This window comes from Diospyros lotus, chromosome 15, assembly GCF_014633365.1.
Source record: "Diospyros lotus cultivar Yz01 chromosome 15, ASM1463336v1, whole genome shotgun sequence".
Classification (NCBI taxonomy): domain Eukaryota; kingdom Viridiplantae; phylum Streptophyta; class Magnoliopsida; order Ericales; family Ebenaceae; genus Diospyros; species Diospyros lotus.
This window is the reverse complement of record NC_068352.1, coordinates 31,888,536-31,907,790: the sequence shown is the minus strand read 5'-3', so window position 1 is coordinate 31,907,790 and position 19,255 is coordinate 31,888,536. Positions and strand designations below refer to the sequence as shown.

General features: G+C 36.4%; 3 protein-coding genes across 3 annotated transcripts; 1 reads left to right on the top strand and 2 right to left on the bottom strand.

Moving 5' to 3' along the window:
• Positions 1–4,137: 4,137 nt before the first annotated feature.
• On the top strand, positions 4,138–8,837 carry LOC127791764 (probable mannitol dehydrogenase). Its single transcript, XM_052321780.1, has 5 exons — positions 4,138–4,386; positions 5,016–5,129; positions 6,983–7,496; positions 7,600–7,753; positions 7,965–8,837. The coding sequence occupies exons 1-5, from the start codon at positions 4,289–4,291 to the stop codon at positions 8,165–8,167; spliced, it is 1,083 nt and encodes a 360-aa protein (XP_052177740.1). The 5' UTR covers positions 4,138–4,288; the 3' UTR covers positions 8,168–8,837.
• Positions 8,838–8,869: 32 nt separating this feature from the next.
• Positions 8,870–14,738, bottom strand: LOC127791763 (ribokinase). The gene is made up of 5 exons (XM_052321779.1): positions 14,126–14,738; positions 13,495–13,818; positions 10,156–10,341; positions 9,094–9,289; positions 8,870–9,018 (listed from the first exon to the last, which is right to left on the bottom strand). Exons 1-5 carry the CDS (start codon positions 14,444–14,446, stop codon positions 8,927–8,929), a joined length of 1,119 nt encoding a protein of 372 aa, XP_052177739.1. The 5' UTR covers positions 14,447–14,738; the 3' UTR covers positions 8,870–8,926.
• A 681-nt stretch (positions 14,739–15,419) lies between these two features.
• On the bottom strand, positions 15,420–18,359 carry LOC127792201 (fatty-acid-binding protein 3, chloroplastic). The gene is made up of 5 exons (XM_052322624.1): positions 17,979–18,359; positions 16,510–16,611; positions 16,243–16,398; positions 15,931–16,145; positions 15,420–15,716 (listed from the first exon to the last, which is right to left on the bottom strand). The coding sequence occupies exons 1-5, from the start codon at positions 18,190–18,192 to the stop codon at positions 15,555–15,557; spliced, it is 849 nt and encodes a 282-aa protein (XP_052178584.1). The 5' UTR covers positions 18,193–18,359; the 3' UTR covers positions 15,420–15,554.
• Between the last annotated feature and the right edge of the window lie 896 nt (positions 18,360–19,255).

The window sequence follows — 19,255 nt, the reverse complement described above, 5'->3', positions numbered from 1 at the left end:
ATATTTTAATATATAAAAATAATAATTAACTTATTTTACTTTATTTATTTATATGTAAAAAATTAAATTAATTTATCTTAATTTTTTTATACATCAAAATAACAAAAATATAAATTGTCACATGAAAAAATTTAAAATATAAAAATTAAATTAATTAAAAAATATAAATACAAGATATAATTAAAATAATAAAAAATTGAAGAGATCACAAAAAAAATATATATAAAAATAAAAATATGGGGTTTAGCCAAATCTTGTTTGTTTTTACATCCTTTCCTTTTCTTTTTTCAAAGAGATGCAATGCACTACCCATCACATTCAAAGTAATAAATTGATTGAAAAAATGAAGTGGAATGACTTAAAAGGGCATGGTTAAAGGGTGAAACTGCGAATAAGGACACGCCCTGTGAGACAAGGGATGGTGGGGGGGGGTTGGGGAGGGACAAAGAAGGGGATTGCGCCTTAAAGTAGTGAGGGGATCAATTATTGGTGTGTGTATTTGCGGTTGATTTGTCGCAATCATCATATCATATGGCACATGATAAATGGGAGGTGGTACGGTGGTTTGAGGTGATTATCAGCCAGCCCCCAGTTGGCATTTGTCAGGGCAGGCTTCTACCTGCCGTTGGATGATGTGATTGATTCATCGTGGCCGTATATCAAAATATCTGCAAATTTGGCTCGGATACAATGCAACAACGCGTACAGACCCGTCCTTGTGCATCTTAGAGGGCCTGTCGGCATCGGATCCTCCACACGCCACCTAGCGACAAAATGGTATCGTACCAAATTCTTAAATGAGCCGTGTCTTCTTTATTATCGTTGGAATATAATAGTAAATTTATTAATTAAAAATATTTTTATTAATTTATTTAAATTTTATAAAAAAAATAAAAAATGTAAGACAATTTTTATGTAAATATTTTAATACTTAAATTATACACTAAAAATTTAAGTGTCATATTGAAATTAATATAGAAGGTATACCCTTTTTAGAAAGATAGCACATCTATTTATTGAGTAACATGAAACTCTTTGAGATATATTAGAATTAGAATTTTTATGGATAATATTTATTTTAATATTTTAAAAATTATTAGAATTAAGATTTTTATAGATAAATTCTCAGATGAATTTTTGAATGTTAGAGTTATTCTATTTGCATTTTATTCGAGACCCCATTTCATCGAGAGGAAATTTACATGATAAGTTCTAAACTTTTATAGTTTTGAGAGACTCTGAAAGTCTTTTGAAATAGTCTAGGGGAGAATGTGTATTCTGGAGATGCGTATTTTCGATCTCTAGGAGACCGTGTTCTCCTGAGAGAGACTGTGAAAGTCTTCTGAAATAGTCTCCGCGAGACTATGTCTCCTAAAACCTAAATCTTAAACCACAATAGAAATGAAAGTTTCGAAACATATATAGTAGATTTCGAAACATACTGAACAGAAAGGTTGATTTCGAAACTTTCTCCTTCATATTTCGAAGCATAATGTTCTGCAAGCAATAGGTTTTTAAACTTTCAAATAATTTACCCTAATCCCAATTCATCCATTTCTTAGAATATATTTGCCATAATTTGAAACTAACATAAATGCATATTTTCAATCTCCGAGAAATCTGTGTTCTCTAGGATACACTAATTCTTTTTGTTTTTAGCCTAAAAATTATTTTTAGACTTTTAACTTTTTTTAGGCCCTATTATTTTTAGTATTTTTAGTTTTATAAAACAGTAAAAACGTATTTACTATCATATTTTAAAAAATATAATTTTAAAAATAAAAAAAAAATTATAAAAAAAATCAAAATAACAAAAAGTCATTTTGATTATTTTCATTACAAACACATTTAAAATTTCAAAATGTAAAAAATACTATAAATAAAAAGAATACATTTTTAACAATGTACTCAAAACATAAAATTAAAAATAAATTCAAAACTTAAAATTAAAATATGAAAAAAAAATAATCTCTTAATCTTTTTTATGCACTTTTAGATTCGAAACCTCAACCGTAAATTGAGCTTCATTGGCATAGATAGATAGATTCTCAATGCACAATAGTTGATCAAAATTAATTTTATTTTAAATTTATGAGTATTGATGATGCCTAAGAAAAGGGGACGTGACATGTCAACAACAACATACCAAATCTAAATCTCCTTATACAATTCTAAATAAAGATAATTATCTTGGATTTATTCCAAACTCGCATAACAAAGATAAATCGATTAATTATATGTAACAAGGGTGAGACAAGTCATTCTTGTCATTATCGTCACCCAAAATGTATCAAAAGACTTCCAGAAATGATCGAAATGTATGATTATTCATACTAATTTTCTTAGCTCTTAAATCTTTGTCTAATCTGTTACTTAAACATCAGAGTGTCAATTCTAGTTAAGTCTTAACGACATCCTCGTTGTTTTTGTCTACCTAGGCAATTGAAGTCAACATATTGAAATTTAAAATTTATTAGTAAATAAATTCTTATATTTGGAATAACCTAAATTAAAATATAGAATTTAATTAAGTTCCATAAAATTATATTTGAAATGAATCCAGAATTCATGTTCTTATTTTTCTAAAATATTATTGATTTAATAACTTTGTTAAAAGTAAGAAAAATATAACTAGTATAGAAAAAAACATGTATATTTATATTTTGTAATGTATAGATATATATATATATTAAATTTCAAAATTATCCTAAAATTAGGAATTAGTTAAATATATTATATTCAATAGTTTCAATAATACTAACATTATTGTTTAAATATAACAACGAATATGTAATTGCGGAAGAGTATTAATATCGAGCCTCTAGTCTCCGAAAAACTTGTAAAAGAATGAGCGGTTAAGGACGTGAGTTGACTCTAGTGCAAGCCCATTAATGTTTAAATCGGTCTCACGAAATAGTGTAGGAAAATAAAAAAGATTGTAGTTTGAATAGAGTTTTTGTTTTGTATTAATAAGAGGAATCACCTCTTATTTATAAAGATCGAAATTGATATGTAGAGGAATATTCACATCTTTCGGATCATTTGTTTTAGATTTTTAAACAAAAACATTGGAGGTAGATTTGACACACTCTTAGACCTAAGAGGGGTTTCTAAGAGGGTTTTTCTGGGGTCAAGGGCGGACTTAGGATTTAATACCTTGGGGGGCTTCAATTCTTTTTTTCTTATCATGAGCTTCACCAATAGGAGAAAAACAAAAAGACAAAAAAATAAAAGTTTAACAAGATTTATATATATATTTAACATAATTCATGAACTTAAAAAAGAGAAAGCAAAAAATACAAAAAATGTGCAATACAAATACCTTATAAAACTACTTAAGCTACACTCTGTGATTCCTCAAAAGATCAAACTTATCAATGAGTAAGTTTATATCAATAACAAGAGCTATCTTTATCTCAATGTAGATAATCATAGTGTTTGTTCGAAAGGTCGAAAGAAGAAAATAAGAATGAAAAATAACTTACATCATAATAGTCGATAAATAAAGGTGATAGGTTACCGGTAATGGAGTATGGTGGTTGATGGTGTGTGATTGACAAGAAATTCTAACCAGAGACAGAGAAATAGTAGTGAATTCAAACTCTTGGACATTAGATTGTGAAATCTAAAATTGAGAATTAGAGACTAGATTTAGGTTTGATTTTAGTTTTGAATTTGGGTTTGGGCTTGGGTGAAAAAATTAATCATTTTTTTTTATCAAAAGTTCATTAAAAATAAAAAATTAGGTGGACTTGGGTGAAAAAATTAGGAAAGTCTTCCATTTCTTGTTTGGGCTTCTTTCTCTTGAGGTTTATAGCTAATTTTTTATAAATAAAATAAAAAATTAAAAAAAAATCATATCAAATGACTTATAATTTATAATAATGATGTCGAGAGTTGGTGATTACGAAGGAAATGATGATAGATGATAAAGAGATAAGAAGGTACTTTTATCAATGAACAAATTTTATATTTTAAGTTATATTTTAAATTATGATAATTGAATTTTATGAAATTCAATCTTATAATTTTTGTATTTTAAAATCTAAATATAAAAAGTTAAAATTAGAAATAAATTCATTCATAACTTTTTTCCTAAAAATTCATTATTCTCTCCCATTAAGGCACCAAGCACTACCAGCTCAGTGCCGTATACAGTGCGATGTACTTCTCTATGTCTCTTCTCTGCAAATAAACACACCCTCCGGTCACCTCTCACTTTACTCTCTTCTTCTTGTTCCTGTGGCTTCGCTTTGATCGTTTCTCAGTAGCTGGGCGCGTGTTAGAAATGGCGAAATCAGCGGAGAAAGTGCACCCGGTGAAGGCTTTTGGATGGGCGGCCAGAGACACATCCGGCGTCCTCTCTCCCTTCAACTTCTCCCGGAGGTACGAACCCTACTTCCTCCTCTTTTTTCCTAGCGTCCAAACGTTGGAGAATGCAGTTTCTAACGCTGGGTATTCGATTTACTCGAAACAACTGTTCAATTGGGTTGATGCAAATATCTTAATCCAAGTGAACCACCCATGACTCTAAACTCCGAGTTTTCTGTGGAGTGGTGGTTTAGAACCGCAATTGTTCACTGTGGTTCGGAAAGTCGTTTTAACAATTGGTTTTGGGGTTTTGAAATCTTCTATCCGTCTGAGTAAAAAATTTTCTATGGCACTGTTTGGTTTATGGGTAATTTGTTCTCATTTTCGTTGATTTTAAGCTATACAATAACTTTAGTGTGAAGATTTTGATAGCTTTGGAAACACCTCATTTACTACCTAGTTTTCAATTTTCTTTTATCATGATTTTAAGAACTGCTGAAATTTGTTTTCAGATCTAGATTATGTGGTTTTGAATAAAAGAAACCCAAAAAAAAAAAAAAAAAGTTTGTTAAACCAGACCAAGCAAGCCCTAAAAGTTTGCACAATGAATTTCATTGCTTTCTTGGTTGTTGATGACAATATATGATGGTTTTTAATCAGTTGGGTGTTAAGTGATATAAATATATACAATGGTGGTGTTGCAGGGCCACAGGGGATGAAGATGTAAGGTTCAAAATCTTGTACTGTGGTATCTGTCACACTGATCTTCACAAGATCAGAAATGAATGGGGTGGCTCGAACTATCCTCTCATTCCTGGGTAAGAATGATCATCCATAGGTTTTGACAAGTAGTGAGTTGTTCTTCACACTTGATTTGATTACTTCCACATGATCACAATTTGAGCTCAACTAATCTGGTTAATCAAACTGGTCAATTTGTTTAATTTTTCATTTCCCTTTTGTTACTTACAATGTGCATGGGAGTTAATTTCACTGAATTTGTGTGCGACTAATGCCTGGTACGCATCTGCATTGGCTAATATATTAACTGATTATATACACCCCTCTGAAAGGATGAAAAAATTGCGTTTTACTTTTTTGAAATGGTAGATACTAGATAGGTACAAAGCAGTAGACAGGTAGAAATTGCTTTGTTTTGTGGAGACATAGATGCTGATGACGTGAACTCATCCAATAACGCATAAAGTTTCAATCCAAAATAGTGGTTCAGTGAGACAGTACAGTAGATAGGTAGAAACTCATATTTGTCTCAAAACTTATATAATCTATAAAGGTTGATAGAACTTGTCATTGCATGAGGCGTGGACCTCTCCGAATATGTAAGGTCGTTGGAGGTTAATCAATAATTTATTCTCTCAATGGTGGATCACACGGTCACCTTGCCACAATCTATTTTCTTCTCTTCTATCACGAAGCATGAGTTCAGCCATGAGTCGAATATGGGACGAAAATTTTGAGGTGACACATTGGCATAGTTTCAAAGGTATGCCTAGGCACAAGGCGCAGCTCTGTGGGCCTCATCACCACTGAGGCGCAGCGCCATGCTTGAGACGCTGCCTAGGCACACAAGGTGCGTACCTCATGCAAGGCGCAAGGCTCATGGCGGATGAGGCACATTGTTTGTATATACAAGTGTATTAAAACTTTATTTCTTGTCGTTGATAATCTTAGATCTTATTTTTTATTGATTTAATTACATATTCTTGTATATTGGTTAGTGGCAAACCTAGCAGTGTAAATGGAGGTCTACTGGATCTCCCACTCACTGGGATCCTTTGACAGAGATGTTCACTCACTAGAAAATAACTCATGTTTGCATTCTGCTTCATTTTTGTTTCTTTCTTCTAATTTCTTTTACAATTTAAAAGAAATTAATTCTATATTGTAATTTTTTCCACTGTGTGATCTACTCTATTTTTTTTTTCTTTTTTCTATTTTCTATTGCAATTTTAAAGAAACTAATTGCTAAGAAACAAATATTTTCATTGTGTGATCTACTGTTTTTTTTCTCTATTCTAATTTCCTTTGCAATTTAAAAGAAATTAATTATTTTTCTGTAACCTTATGTGCTGTGTGTTCTGCTGTAATTTTTTTTTTCTTTCTTCTAATTGTAAAATAAATTAGAAGAAATTAATTGATTTCCTGTAATTATTTTTTACAGTGTGTTCTGTTATAATTTTTGCAATTAGAAGAAACTAATTGCAAAAGAAACATTGTTTTTTTTTTTTTTTTTACAATAATATTAGTTGTTATTATAGTATTGATTAATTGTGATTTATGATTTTATCAGTTTACATCTACCTTCTTATAGGTATATATTGAAAAGAATTGTGTGTAAATATTTTATAAGCATTTTGAATAAATATGCACCTCATGTTCTTGAGGCTAGTGCTTCGCCTTGCACCTCGTGCCTTGGCCCCAAGCACTAATTTGTGCGTTTGACGACTATGCACACTGCCCCAGCACACCAATTAATGTGAATAAGTAATACTGGACCTAATCTTCTGTCTCCATTTCTCTACTTCTGGCATAAAAGAATGCAATTCAAATCCTTAATTGGCTGTACAATGACTCTTCCAGCAAAGTGAACACAAGTTTAGCACTTCCATGTCATTCATGCACATAACAAAGCTAAATCTGTTTAATCCAGGCATGAGATTGTGGGTGTGGTGACTGAAGTTGGGAGCAAGGTTCGTAACTTCAAAGTAGGGGATAGAGTTGGAGTGGGGTGCCTGGTTGGAGCGTGTCACTCCTGCAACAATTGTGCCAATGACCTCGAAAATTACTGCCCCAAAAAGATTCTCACCTACAGTAACACTTACCATGATGGAACAATCACATATGGAGGTTACTCTGATCATATGGTTGTTAGTGAGCATTACGCAGTCCACATTCCTGACTGCCTGCCACTTGATGCTGCTGCTCCTCTCCTCTGTGCTGGGATCACAACGTACAGTCCGTTGAAGTATTTTGAGCTTGATAAGCCTGGTTTGCATGTGGGTGTGGTGGGCTTGGGTGGCCTAGGCCATGTTGGCGTGAAGTTTGCAAAGGCTTTTGGAGCTAAGGTGACTGTGATCAGTACATCACCAAGCAAGAAGGATGAAGCCCTCAAACGTCTTGGTGCTGATGCATTTTTGGTCAGTCGAGACCCTGATGAGATGCAGGTAGCAATTTTTTCATTCTATGCTATGAACTCGGGATTTTTTTGTTTGTCTAAAATACAACCATAGATGCTAATTTGTAAGTTGCAATTTTCAACATGCATAGGCTGCCATTGGCACGATGGATGGCATTCTTGATACCGTGTCTGCAGCTCACCCTATACTACCATTGATCGGTCTGCTGAAGACTAATGGAAAGCTCATCATGGTTGGTGCACCAGACAAGCCACTGGAGTTACCTGTCTTTCCTCTGCTTGCGGGTGAGCACTTGGCAATACTAATTTCGTGTCCTGTTAGTTAATAGGTGGAAAAGGAACAATCTCTTTGCATGTGGAACTATCTCTGATCCCACAATGTTGAGAACCTTAAGAACTGGGTTTTGTATCCGTAATGAACTCATCTTCCATCCCTTCATTCATATCGCTCATAAAAACTGGGATGATGTCTAACACATAAAAAGTTGAATGGCAGGGAGGAAAGTAGTGGCTGGAAGTATGATTGGGGGGATGAAGGAGACACAAGAAATGATGGATTTTGCAGGAAAACACAACATAACAGCAGATGTTGAGGTTATTCCGATGGATTATGTGAATGCTGCGATGGAACGCCTTGCAAGAGCTGATGTTAGATACCGATTTGTCATTGATGTTGCAAACAGTTTGGAAGCTGCATAGTTAGCTTTGATGGCTCCTGAATTTTGGTTTCCTTTAGACCTCCTCCTAATGGGGTTGAAGTACAAAAGATACAACTTCTCTAATACATGAATAAACGGGAAATTCTGTCTATTAGACCTGGATTGTAATTTTTGAAATCATGCTTCCGTATGGCCTCTGGGGAAGATCTCCTGTTTATGGTTTGATGTGGATGGCTTTCATTTGATTCAAAATTGCATTATGCGATTCAAATTTGGCATTTTGGGAAGATTGATGGCCAAGTCAAGTTGATGTACAGTTTTGTCCAGATTGGCGAAAAATCAGGTGTGTACGTAATTTTTTATGAGAGCAAGTTTCAGGAGCTGAGGTCGTATTTGCGCATAACCTTTTCATTCTTTTATGCAAAAAGGCAATTTCTATAACACGAATTATTAATGAAATGATTTCTATAACATGAATGATTGATAATAAAGCATTTTGTCAACATTTTACAAGAAAACATTAATCCCAACAAAAGGGTCCCATTTATGTGTGCCCAGAAGGAGAAAAAAAATTCTAAAACAGGCAGATGGCTCTTTATCTCACTCCTGCAACATTTCTAAATTCATAAGAAAGATCCGGAGAAGGGCATATTTCACAAGTCAAATGAGTAACTAGATAAAAAAAAAAAAAAAGAAGTCACTCTTTCAAATCAATTTGGACTTCTTTCGGCAATGGATTGGAGGAAGGAGAAGTTAGCCTATAGCTCTTATTCATATTCAAAACATGACAGAAATATTCTCAAAGGGATTGAAGAAGATCTAGAACTGACTTTCTACTGGGCATGCTTGGAATGGCTCCCTTCACTTGCACACAGAGAGAGGCTGCTGCAGCTGGAAATTGACAATTAACAGGACTTAGTAGAGTAGATGTTGGAGATAAACAGAGAAAGAGGGATCTATGCATACCGGCAAATCTCATGCATTCCTTCTTCGATTTCCCCTCCACACGAGCCACAGCAAAAGCAGCAGTAAAGGTGTCGCCAGCTCCGGTTGTATCAAGTACCCTTGGAGCTGATATGATTGGTTGCTGAATTGGCTCTTCCCCTTCTACAAAGAGAGCTGACCCTTTGGCCCCAAGTTTCACTAAGACTTGTCTAGCACCCTGAATGAAACATAAAAAACGCAAAGTTAAATGATGACAGCAACAGGAACAGGAAGAAAATGTAGACCAAAACACACCCAACCTTCTAAACAAGTTATATCATTATTCTAAAGTTAATGACTCCTGCTGTTAACTTCTAGTTTCTAAGAATTTTATGGTTTAACAAGACCCTCCCTAGTACATTGGTGTGGAGATTTGCTTGTGTGAGAGAGGTTATGCAGGAGAGTCACCGAGGCCCAGTATGTCACAGTGAAAGTTTTGGATGATTTCTTTAAAGTTAGTGTCTTCCAAGATTGGTAATGGGTTTTACTATCAGAATTTGGCTTCACAGCCAGAAAGGTTAGCCTTTCTGTAGACTTTCCCAACCTTTTAAGATAAGCGAGTGATAAGTTGGCTTTTGCAAGCAGTAGCTTTTCTTGCTTGCCGGGCTGTATGATTTCGTGTCCCCATTACAGGGATAAGTTTCCAGGATTGAGAAATTGAGTCCACAATTTAATTCTTTTATGTGCTCCAAACTCCCTTGAGGACAGGGTAGGGGGAGGACAATAGGCGTAGCATCCAACAAAAGGAGAAGCCTTTTCAGTTTGATTGTTATATGATGCCTTTGTGACACAGTTAGAGCTTACTTTCCTTAGAAATTCTAGTGGAAGTCAAAAACCCCTCATCAAGTGGCCTGTTGTTTGGATAGCCTCTCTCACTCTCTCTCTCTCTAATTAAAAAGGATAGGTTAGGGGTGATTGGTGCTAATGACCCTAGTTGGACGAAGACCTCATAGTGAAGAGTGGTGTTAGAAGTGCGAAAAGGGAGAGTATTAAGTAACATGCAAACATTTAGATGATCAAGATAGGTACACATGGCAAGCTCACCATTTCATGACATTTTGCCACAGCATCACTAATCTGTTGAAAACTTTCAGTTTTCATTCCTGTTAAACGAGCCAGCTCAGATTCATTTGGGCTAAGAATATCAGCAAAACTAATAAGTTCAGTCGGGAATGGAGAATCCATTCCCCCAGCATCCAGAATGACTGGAACACCTGCAGCCCTAGCAGCCTGAAGGAAAGATAAAGCAAATTCAGTCTATAGATTGAATAGGTGATTTAACAAATATGATAATCTGAGGAATATTATCAAGTAGTTTTCATGTTTGATAGTAATGAAAAAAAAAAAGCAAAGACAAATATATATCTTGAGAATCGAATGCTAAAAGTTTTACCACTGTCTCATGCTCTCAACAACCAATTCATTGGTTTACACCAGTTGGAAGAACTTCATCATATTTTATCACAAAATATGAAAATTCCTGTACTTGCAGTATCTCTGAACTGCACTCCATAGATCAAAATGAAACCAGAAAAATAAGAAAAATGGTTCTGCTCTTCTCATTAATGTGAAGAAAACACAATGTAGCAAGGGCATCCCTATTTCCCACTCCCCCATCATTTCTCTATCTGTGTGCTTAATGTGATGCATGCTTTATCACTACCATTACTCAAAATCAAAATCATTAAAATGTGGGGAACAAGTGGCTTTTCATGCAACTTTACCTTTGGAAGCTTAAGCAGGACTATGCTATCAATAAGCTTACCCTCTTCAGCAACTAAAATGCATTCATTTGCTAAGATAAACTTTTCTATCATCTGGCCAGGGCAAATTAAATAGTATAATCATAGTTAGTTATCTATCCCACCCTGTACTGGTTGATACTGGCAAAACTGGTACAACATGCTCAATTCCATCCTGGCAAAGTTACCAATTTGTACTAGTTGGTATTGGGAAATTTCAGGTGATACCTTGAAATTTCCCTGATACGGAACAAGTTTGAACAATACTAAATAATAAATATATATGCAATAACAATAGCATATCAAGCCTTTATCCTACCATCTGTGGTTGGCTGCATAAATTCTAGTTCGCTGGCTAAAATGAATTTTTACTTTCATGCTATCAAGAGAGAGAGCAATTAGAATTTGCATTAGGCATGTCCAGACAACAGATACAACAACAACAACAATATATCTAGCCTTTATCCCACACTACTCCTACTTTATTATGAATAATTTCATTTATAATTTTATCTTTTCTTGTATGGCCGCACATCCATCTTAACATCCTCATCTCCGCTACGCTCGTCTTTTGTTCATACTGGTATTTGACTGCCCAACATTCTAAGCCGTACAACAAGACTGGTTTTATAGTTGTCCTATAGAATTTTCCTTTCAGTTTTAATAGAATTTTACCATCACATAACACCCCCGATGCATTTTTCCATTTTAGCCAACCTGCCTTAATTCTATGTGTGACATCCTCGTGAATTTTTCCATCTTTTTGAATCACTAATCCCAAATATCGAAAGTGGTCTTTTCTTTGTAAGATTTGGTCTTCCAATTTTATTATAACATCCTCCACTCTTGCATTCTTACTAAATTTACATTCCATATATTATGTTTTCTTTCTGCTTAATTTAAATCCCTTAGATTCTAAATTGTTTCTCCATAACTCAAGCTTAGTGTTCACTCCTTTTTTTGTTTCATCCACCAACACTATGTCATCTACAAATAGCATACACCATGGCATCTCTGTCTGAATATCTTTAGTGAGTTCATCCATTACTAAAGCAAATAAGTATGGACTTAGTGCAGAACATTGATGCAATCCTATTGTAATTTTAAACGGTTTAGTATCCCCTCCACATGTTCTGACCCTTGTCTCTGCACCGTGATACATGTCCTTAAGGGCTTGTATATAGGCTATTCAGAGTCCTTTCTTCTCTAAAACCCTCCATAATACTTCTCTAGGGACCCTATCATAGGCCTTTTCTAGATCTATAAACACCATATGTAGGTCCTTCTGATGATCCCGATACCTTTCCATTAGGCACCTCAGTAGGTATATAGCTTCCATTGTTGACCTACTAGGCATGAAACCAAACTGATTTTCTGAGACCTCTATTTCTTTTCTGAGCCTCTGCTCTATTACTCTCTCCAAAGTTTCATGGTATGGCTCATTAACTTAATTCCGCTATAATTTTCACAGTTTTGAACATCTCCTTTGTTCTTATATATAGGAACCAAAATACTCTTCCTCCACTCATTTGGCATCTTTTTTGATTTAAGGATCACGTTAAATAATTTTGTTAGCCAGGAGATGCCCTCTTCTCCCATGCATTTCCATGCTTCTATTGGTATATTATTTGGTCCCACCATTGATAGGATTCCAAGAGCTACTGGGTTGGGTTTTTTGTCTCACAAGAATTCAATTCCAATGAGTTTCAAACTTGGGTTAGGATTAATAACCAGTTTCAGTTCTATATTTTCTCCCACGTTCAAAAGAATACTTTTTGTAATTTAATCCATAACAGTTTCTGCATTTTGTCACCACTTCATCAAAAGTCATTAGAATATGAATATATCAGATGCTAGGCATTGGAACATAAAAAGGGGATCTAGGTTAACAAACTCACGAGCAGGCAGCAACAGAGCACATTCCCTGCTAGTTTATTGCTCTTACACCGCTGATGATTGGTGAGCTTGAATAAATGTAGCTGATCCAAGGTTTAGTGTCAGTGTTGTACCCTGCCGATTATCCCAGGCTACAACAAGAGATCACCATCTGTTGCAACAACCACTATCCAGAAAAGGAGGAAAAAGTGCAATGATCACAGGGCTCAATCCCAGAACTGGGTTCTACCACAAACGAAGTTTCTAACTAAAGGTATTGGTACCTTAAATTATTATTGCACCCCAAACACATAATCCAGATATGAATTGTTTAAATCCAAATACAATGGCTCATAACTTCTCTACTTGGATCTGCTGAAGAAACCCCACCCAAACTAAATAAAATCGTCAATGTGATCCAAAGTACAACAACCAATCTGTCTGTTTTTCCTGACAAAGGATGCCATACCACACTCATCATATCAACAAATATCAAGGTAGATAAGCTAAAATTTATCCAAATTTAACTGAAAATCATCATGTTCGGGCAATCCCCATTGTACATAAATCTTAACAACTCAATCAAACTTACTTCACTTTGTAAACCAAGCATTATTACAACGCACAATCAAAATGCTGACATAATGGAAGTACATGATCAGGATTCTTACCAGAAACCAGAATGACACTGAAACAAGATCCCTCTTTTCCCAATCCTCCCAATTATTCCATACAAACAAATAGAAGCTAAAATAAAAGGGCATACCTTTGCAACTTGAATGTTGACAGAATCAGGGATTTCCCTCTGAAGTAAAACAATCCCAGCATTCCTCACAAGCTCCAAGTTCTGATCAGACAGAGCATCGGGCCAACAAGACACGTTGGCTCCACCGACAATGATAATAGAGTTCTGCCCATTAGATTGGAGCATCACCACAGCATGGCCAGTGGGTACATCAGCCACAGTCCTCAAGTGATCAAGAAGAACCCCACCCCCCTCAAGAGCCTCAGCTATTAGCTTCCCGTTAGCATCATCGCCAATCTGACCCACAAAATAGGTGGGATATTCGAGCTTCCTACCACAGACAGCCTGGCGTTGATGATTATCCAAATTAATTAGACTTCATCTAGGGAATTGTTATCATCTTAGGTTGATCAGATTTATCTAGCTAGTTTAGTTAATCTTCAGTAGTATTTTCTCTGATTTTTCGTAGATTTTATCTTTGGAAGTGCTTGAATAGTGTCATTTGACCCTATCATTGAAATCTGGAATTTGAAACTCAAAATTACATTTCTGTTGAAAGCATCTAGATTTGGATCCAAATTCAACTTGGTCAATGGGTGTCTCAAATGATAGAACTTAAAATGCAAATACTTCGTGTATTTTGTTACTACACCTGGTTGGCCCCTTTCCCGCCGGCAAGTGACTGGCCGGCCTTGGCTGAGATGGTCTCGCCCTCCACCGGGAGCCTGTCGATCTCCACATAGATGTCTGCATTGGCTGATCCAATCACCACCAGTGGCGGCAGATTAGGGTTTAGGGCAGCGGCTTTGGAGGGATTTATGGCAAGAGAGGGAAGTGGGTTCACTCTCTTAGATGGGTTGATGCAAATTTGAATTGGGTTGGCGTTGAGGGTTCTCTTTGATTGAACTGTTGGGTTGCTTTGGGTTGTTGGGTACCATTGCTTTGATGGTAAAATTGCTGCAATTGCTCTCATCTTCCCTTTGCGGCTCTCTCTTTCCTATTCTCCAGAAAGGAAATGACACTGTCTATTGAGTTCTTGGTTGGATTCGAGTCAATGTAGAGTTCGATCACCATGGTCCATGGACACCAAACAATTATTCTTGTTCTTATCATAAATATGAAATTATAGATTCCAGCATTTTATTTTCTGGCTCCTGCCCAAATTGATGGCTAAAATGCTCCAGAATTGGGTCTAGTTTGAGAACCGGGCTCTAGGTTATCTAGGCCTGACTACGTAAACAATCTGCCAAAATTCCCCTTACAAGTGTTTCTAATGTGCAGATTGGAGTTCACATGTTGCGTCGGGGCAATCTTATTTGCTCAACGCGGGCCCCACCCCACCTCAACACTCTCTCCCCTCTGTTGCGCGTGCCGCCCCACGCCCCTTGCACCCCATCCCGTGAAACACCCCCGGGGCAACAAATCAATTCAATATATTTCTTACTTATAAAATTTATCAAATTACTGCTCAAGTTAGCAGTGTGTAGACAAAAACCAAATCACCCAAATCAAACCGACCCAAACTGCCAAACTGCAGTTTTTTTATCTGAGCAGTCGGTAGTGGTTTGGGGTTTAGAAAATAATCGAGTGTGGGCAATTAATTTTGATTTTATAATTTAACATATCGATATAATACCATTCAGAGCTGTACTTCAATTTTAGCGCCAGTTGAGCTGATTATTTACTGATTTGCCAAGATCGAGTTTTTGCTATCTGCACATGAGAACTGATGCAAGGGGGCTGGGGCGATGCGCCGGGGGGAGGGGGGTGATGGTATTGGGCTCCAAACCTTTGGGATGACATCGTTGAGATTTGAAAATTTGAGCCCATTGGGCCAGTGGTTATGGATTGAGATGCAGTGCCTCCCAAGACTCAAAACATTGTTCAGAAGCTTGACAGCTTGAGCCAGTCTGCTATTCCAGTTCAAAGGAGAAGTGTTGTGCTGGTGATGAAACTAGTCATTTATTCAACATTACACTGATGAACAGATCAAATAAGACAAATCGTCTTGCTCTTTAATGTACAACCTTCCATTTCCCGCCCAAAACATGCTCACTCCACTCATTTTTGTCACTTTGAAACTACCATGTCAGCATGGCTGCCAAACCATTGGCAACTGAAGCTTTCAAGGAAGGGGAGACCGGGTTGCCTCCAAAGAATACATTGAAGAGAATCGAGGCAACGTTCATCGACTCAATTGTTGCGTCCACGACAGATGGCAAGCCGTCAGATGACACTGAAACCTGGAAAAACATGACATAACTGCAACTTCAGATAATTGCCAACAACAGCAGCAACAACAAACCGAGAAGCCCTTGTCCTAGTATGTGGGGTTGTCTACATAAACTTTAATCTTCTAGTTATGTCTATTTGTCCTTTATCTTCTATAAGACTTTTATAAGTTCAGGTAACTATTAATTAAAGGAAATATCTGGTGTTTACTAGATTAGTACTTACAAGCATTTTGGAAGGATTGGGCCATGTCAAGAATATGAAAGTTCCCTTTTTAAGAGGCCGGCCTTGGAAGATGCTACTAAACGAGGAGAGGGCCGATTCGTCGGTTGGAGAGGGCGATTTGATTCTTGGTGAGATGGCATCGTTCAAGGCATCCCAGAAGGTCTTACCATCAACATCTCTTACCAGGACAATAAGTAACGATTTCTCCAAGGGAGCTGCAATGGTGAAGCATAAATTAGTATCCTCAAAATCCCCCTTTCTCTCACACTCTATCCAGCCATCAAATGAAGATTTAACAATTATCGTAGTTACCCTGAAAGATCGTGTCAAACAATGATGAGTCCTCTTGTATCTCTTGAGCTGTTCGATCTTTCCATGTGCCCAAGCTGCTTATAACAGATCGGTTCACGTACAGTCCTGCAGCATAGACCTTAACCCCGATAATTGCAAAAACCTTCTCCCTGTATCCTGGAAAAAATTGCTCACCAAGTCATAAACCAATGTCAAGAATCAGTAATCTAGCAGTAACTATCTTTTTCCTACCCCACAAAGTTTCCTCCAGAAATTGAAGCAACAGACCTGTTCCAAGTAGCAATAATGGACTTGAGCAGCCTGGGAGGCTTAATATTGTCTGAAATTTCACATTGGTGGCAGGGTCTTCAACATATTCAGCACTTCCAACTACAGCCATGATTTAGAAGAAAAAGATGCCAAATCAGTTGAGGAAACGGTAGAGGTTTGTAGTACATGCTTTCCACATTTTCAGCCCAACCTCAGTCAGTTCTTTCAGACTCACAGTTAAGTTTTAGTTTGCATTTCCCATAACAATGCTGGAATGATCTATCCAAATCTTCATTGATCAAATTAAAAGAAATTAACAGAACCACAAGCCTAAATGAATCGAACACTAGCTAAGACAGTAACAGGAAAAGCAATATATATAGCTTGAGACCATCTGTTATCAAACAACAAAATAGATGATTGCATTAACATAAACCATCAAATGCCACAAATTGGCAGTATTACTCTCTCTTTCTCTCTGAATTCCTCTCTTTCTTCATTCAACTAATGATTTGTGCAGGAACCACCAAAATGCAACTGATTCCCTAGTCTTTGTTCTTAAAATTATGTCAACGTGATGCTTGAAAGTATACTAGTTCTGAAGATAAAAAATTGTCATTGCCCTCCATTTTTTATCATGGTTGGATTTTCTCACTTCATATATACCTTATCTCCACATTAGGCAACAAGATGATATCCATAATATGAGGTTCACAATTCCTATGTTAATTCTTTAACATCTGCATTAGGAAAAGAAATTAGAAGAAAGAAGCTCTATCTAGCACCCATAAAGGCTGTAAGCTTTAACGTCCAAGGGCCTTAGTGGTAAAAGGCCATCATGGCCTCCTCGGTGACCAGGGTTTAAACCTCTCAGGTTCTAGCCCCAACATAGATTTCTATGTGCTTACCCAACGAGAGTGGTTTTGGCTATTTGCACATGCCCATAAGTAAAGCACGACCCCTCACAACTTCCCCTAGAACCCTTCCTTACTGCATTTTTACAACCTTCTTTTTCACATTGTTGCTGTTGTCTCTACAGAACTAATACTTTTGTTGTAGATCTAGCTATATTTTCAACTTTAAACAGTGGCCACGGAACCACATTCAGGGCCTATAATTGTATTTGAGGAGCAGCAAAGACTTTTTCAGGGCTGCCGCTTCATTAGCTTCCCCAAAATTGTTGCAGAGGTGTAATTGAAAAATTAGCCAAAAACAGGAACCTCCCACGTTTGTATTTTCAAGTCTCAAATTTCTTTCTGTTTAACATCATTCTGAATTCAGCTCAAGATTGAGAGCACAAATCTAGGGCCAGCTACCACACAGCAAATCTTACCATGAAAAAGGCAAAACTAAGCTGCAAATTCCCAACTGCTATCAACCATATTCCCTACTTGATTTAACAGTGCTCAACGATTCAACAAATTTTGGGAAAGAAACATACACTGAGAGCGAATAAAAACAAGAAGAAGAAATGGAAACACTTTTACCTGAAGAAGAAGAAGAAGCGGCAGCTTCGGCTGAGAATTGGGTGTGGAAACTGTGGCCCCTTTTGGCGGAGAAATGAAGAGGAAATGTGGACAAGAGAGGCAAAAAATGGGGATTTTGAGCTGGGTTTAGTGGGACTCTTCCTGGAATGCAGCTTCTGTGCTTGGAATTCAGGGAAATCCAAACAGGCGCAGAAGTGGCCACAATTCCAAGCATTTTTTTGGGTTCTAATGCAGATCTGGCTAGGGATTCTCACATTCCTGGTGGGATTATTGGAACTTTGAGCTCAATGGGTAACTAAATAGGTGGGTCCAATCTCCAGCTACTCGCTGGTTGATGGTTCATCCATGATAATTGTCGCCGCAAATGGAAGAAATAATTAAAAGATAATTGAAAGAAATGAAGGGCAGTGCGGCTAGGCAACCAGGTTGGAAAGTGGCCACATGGCCCTACTTTATTTCGGGTCTATATTGCTAAAAAGATGTGCCATTTTGCCATGAAAGTTAACAAAAGTCTACTAATTGCAAATGGGAATCAATGCAACTGATAGTGTTATAATGAGAGATTAAGCTTGATCCATTAAGAGGCTGTCTGCATAACCAGCTTTTCAGCTAAGCAGTGTTTTTGGGTGAAACATTGAACAACACAAATTAGTTTAAAAAAAAATAAAAAAATAATTAATTTAAAAGTTAAATAATTTAAACGCTACCATAATAGTGTTTGAGAAAAGTTGGTACCCTCAATTTTTGCGAAAAAAATTATTGCGTTGACTAACACTACTATTATTGTTTTGTCTTCAAATATTTTGAATATTTACACCTTATCTCTTTCTTTTTCCATCTTCCCTCACAAATTTGCCATTGCCCATTCTTCACAGATCCGCCCTCGCCGTTGCCCCTCCTCCAAATTCGTCATCGCCATCGCCCCTCCTCCAGATCCATCATCGGTGTCATCCAACAAAACTGTCTCAAGCCATTGTCGAGTTGGTGGATCATGCTATCGTCCTATTTTAATTTTTTTATCAAATTTTAATAGTTATATTTAGTTAAATATATTATCAATTTAAACATTATTTAATTTTTAATTTAAAAGTTAAATAACTTAAAAACGATGAAAAAGATGGATAAGCCAAACAGCCTCTAATAATCATGTGCCCTTTCAAACTCAATCTGATCCTTTTCCTGAAGAAAATGAGTGTGAAAGTGAAGGATGACTATTGACATTTCGGTACTCTTAAAGCTCCTTTATTTGTACTCTTTTTCCCCTAAATAATTCCACT

Excerpts from the sequence above, each read along its gene's own strand:
- LOC127791764 (XM_052321780.1), top strand. The coding sequence starts at position 4,289 with ATGGCGAAATCAGCGGAGAAAGTGCACCCGGTGAAGGCTTTTGGATGG. Across the intron at positions 4,387-5,015 it reads CCCTTCAACTTCTCCCGGAG|GGCCACAGGGGATGAAGATG; the intron begins GTACGAACCCTA and ends GTGGTGTTGCAG. Across the intron at positions 7,497-7,599 it reads GAGACCCTGATGAGATGCAG|GCTGCCATTGGCACGATGGA; the intron begins GTAGCAATTTTT and ends CAACATGCATAG.
- LOC127791763 (XM_052321779.1), bottom strand. The coding sequence starts at position 14,446 with ATGAGAGCAATTGCAGCAATTTTACCATCAAAGCAATGGTACCCAACA. Across the intron at positions 10,342-13,494 it reads TCAACATTCAAGTTGCAAAG|GCTGCTAGGGCTGCAGGTGT; the intron begins GTATGCCCTTTT and ends TCTTTCCTTCAG. Across the intron at positions 9,290-10,155 it reads TGGCAAAATGTCATGAAATG|GGTGCTAGACAAGTCTTAGT; the intron begins GTGAGCTTGCCA and ends TGTTTCATTCAG.
- LOC127792201 (XM_052322624.1), bottom strand. The coding sequence starts at position 18,192 with ATGCTTGGAATTGTGGCCACTTCTGCGCCTGTTTGGATTTCCCTGAAT. Across the intron at positions 16,146-16,242 it reads GTTTGACACGATCTTTCAGG|CTCCCTTGGAGAAATCGTTA; the intron begins GTAACTACGATA and ends TCACCATTGCAG. Across the intron at positions 15,717-15,930 it reads CCAATCCTTCCAAAATGCTT|GTTTCAGTGTCATCTGACGG; the intron begins GTAAGTACTAAT and ends ATGTTTTTCCAG.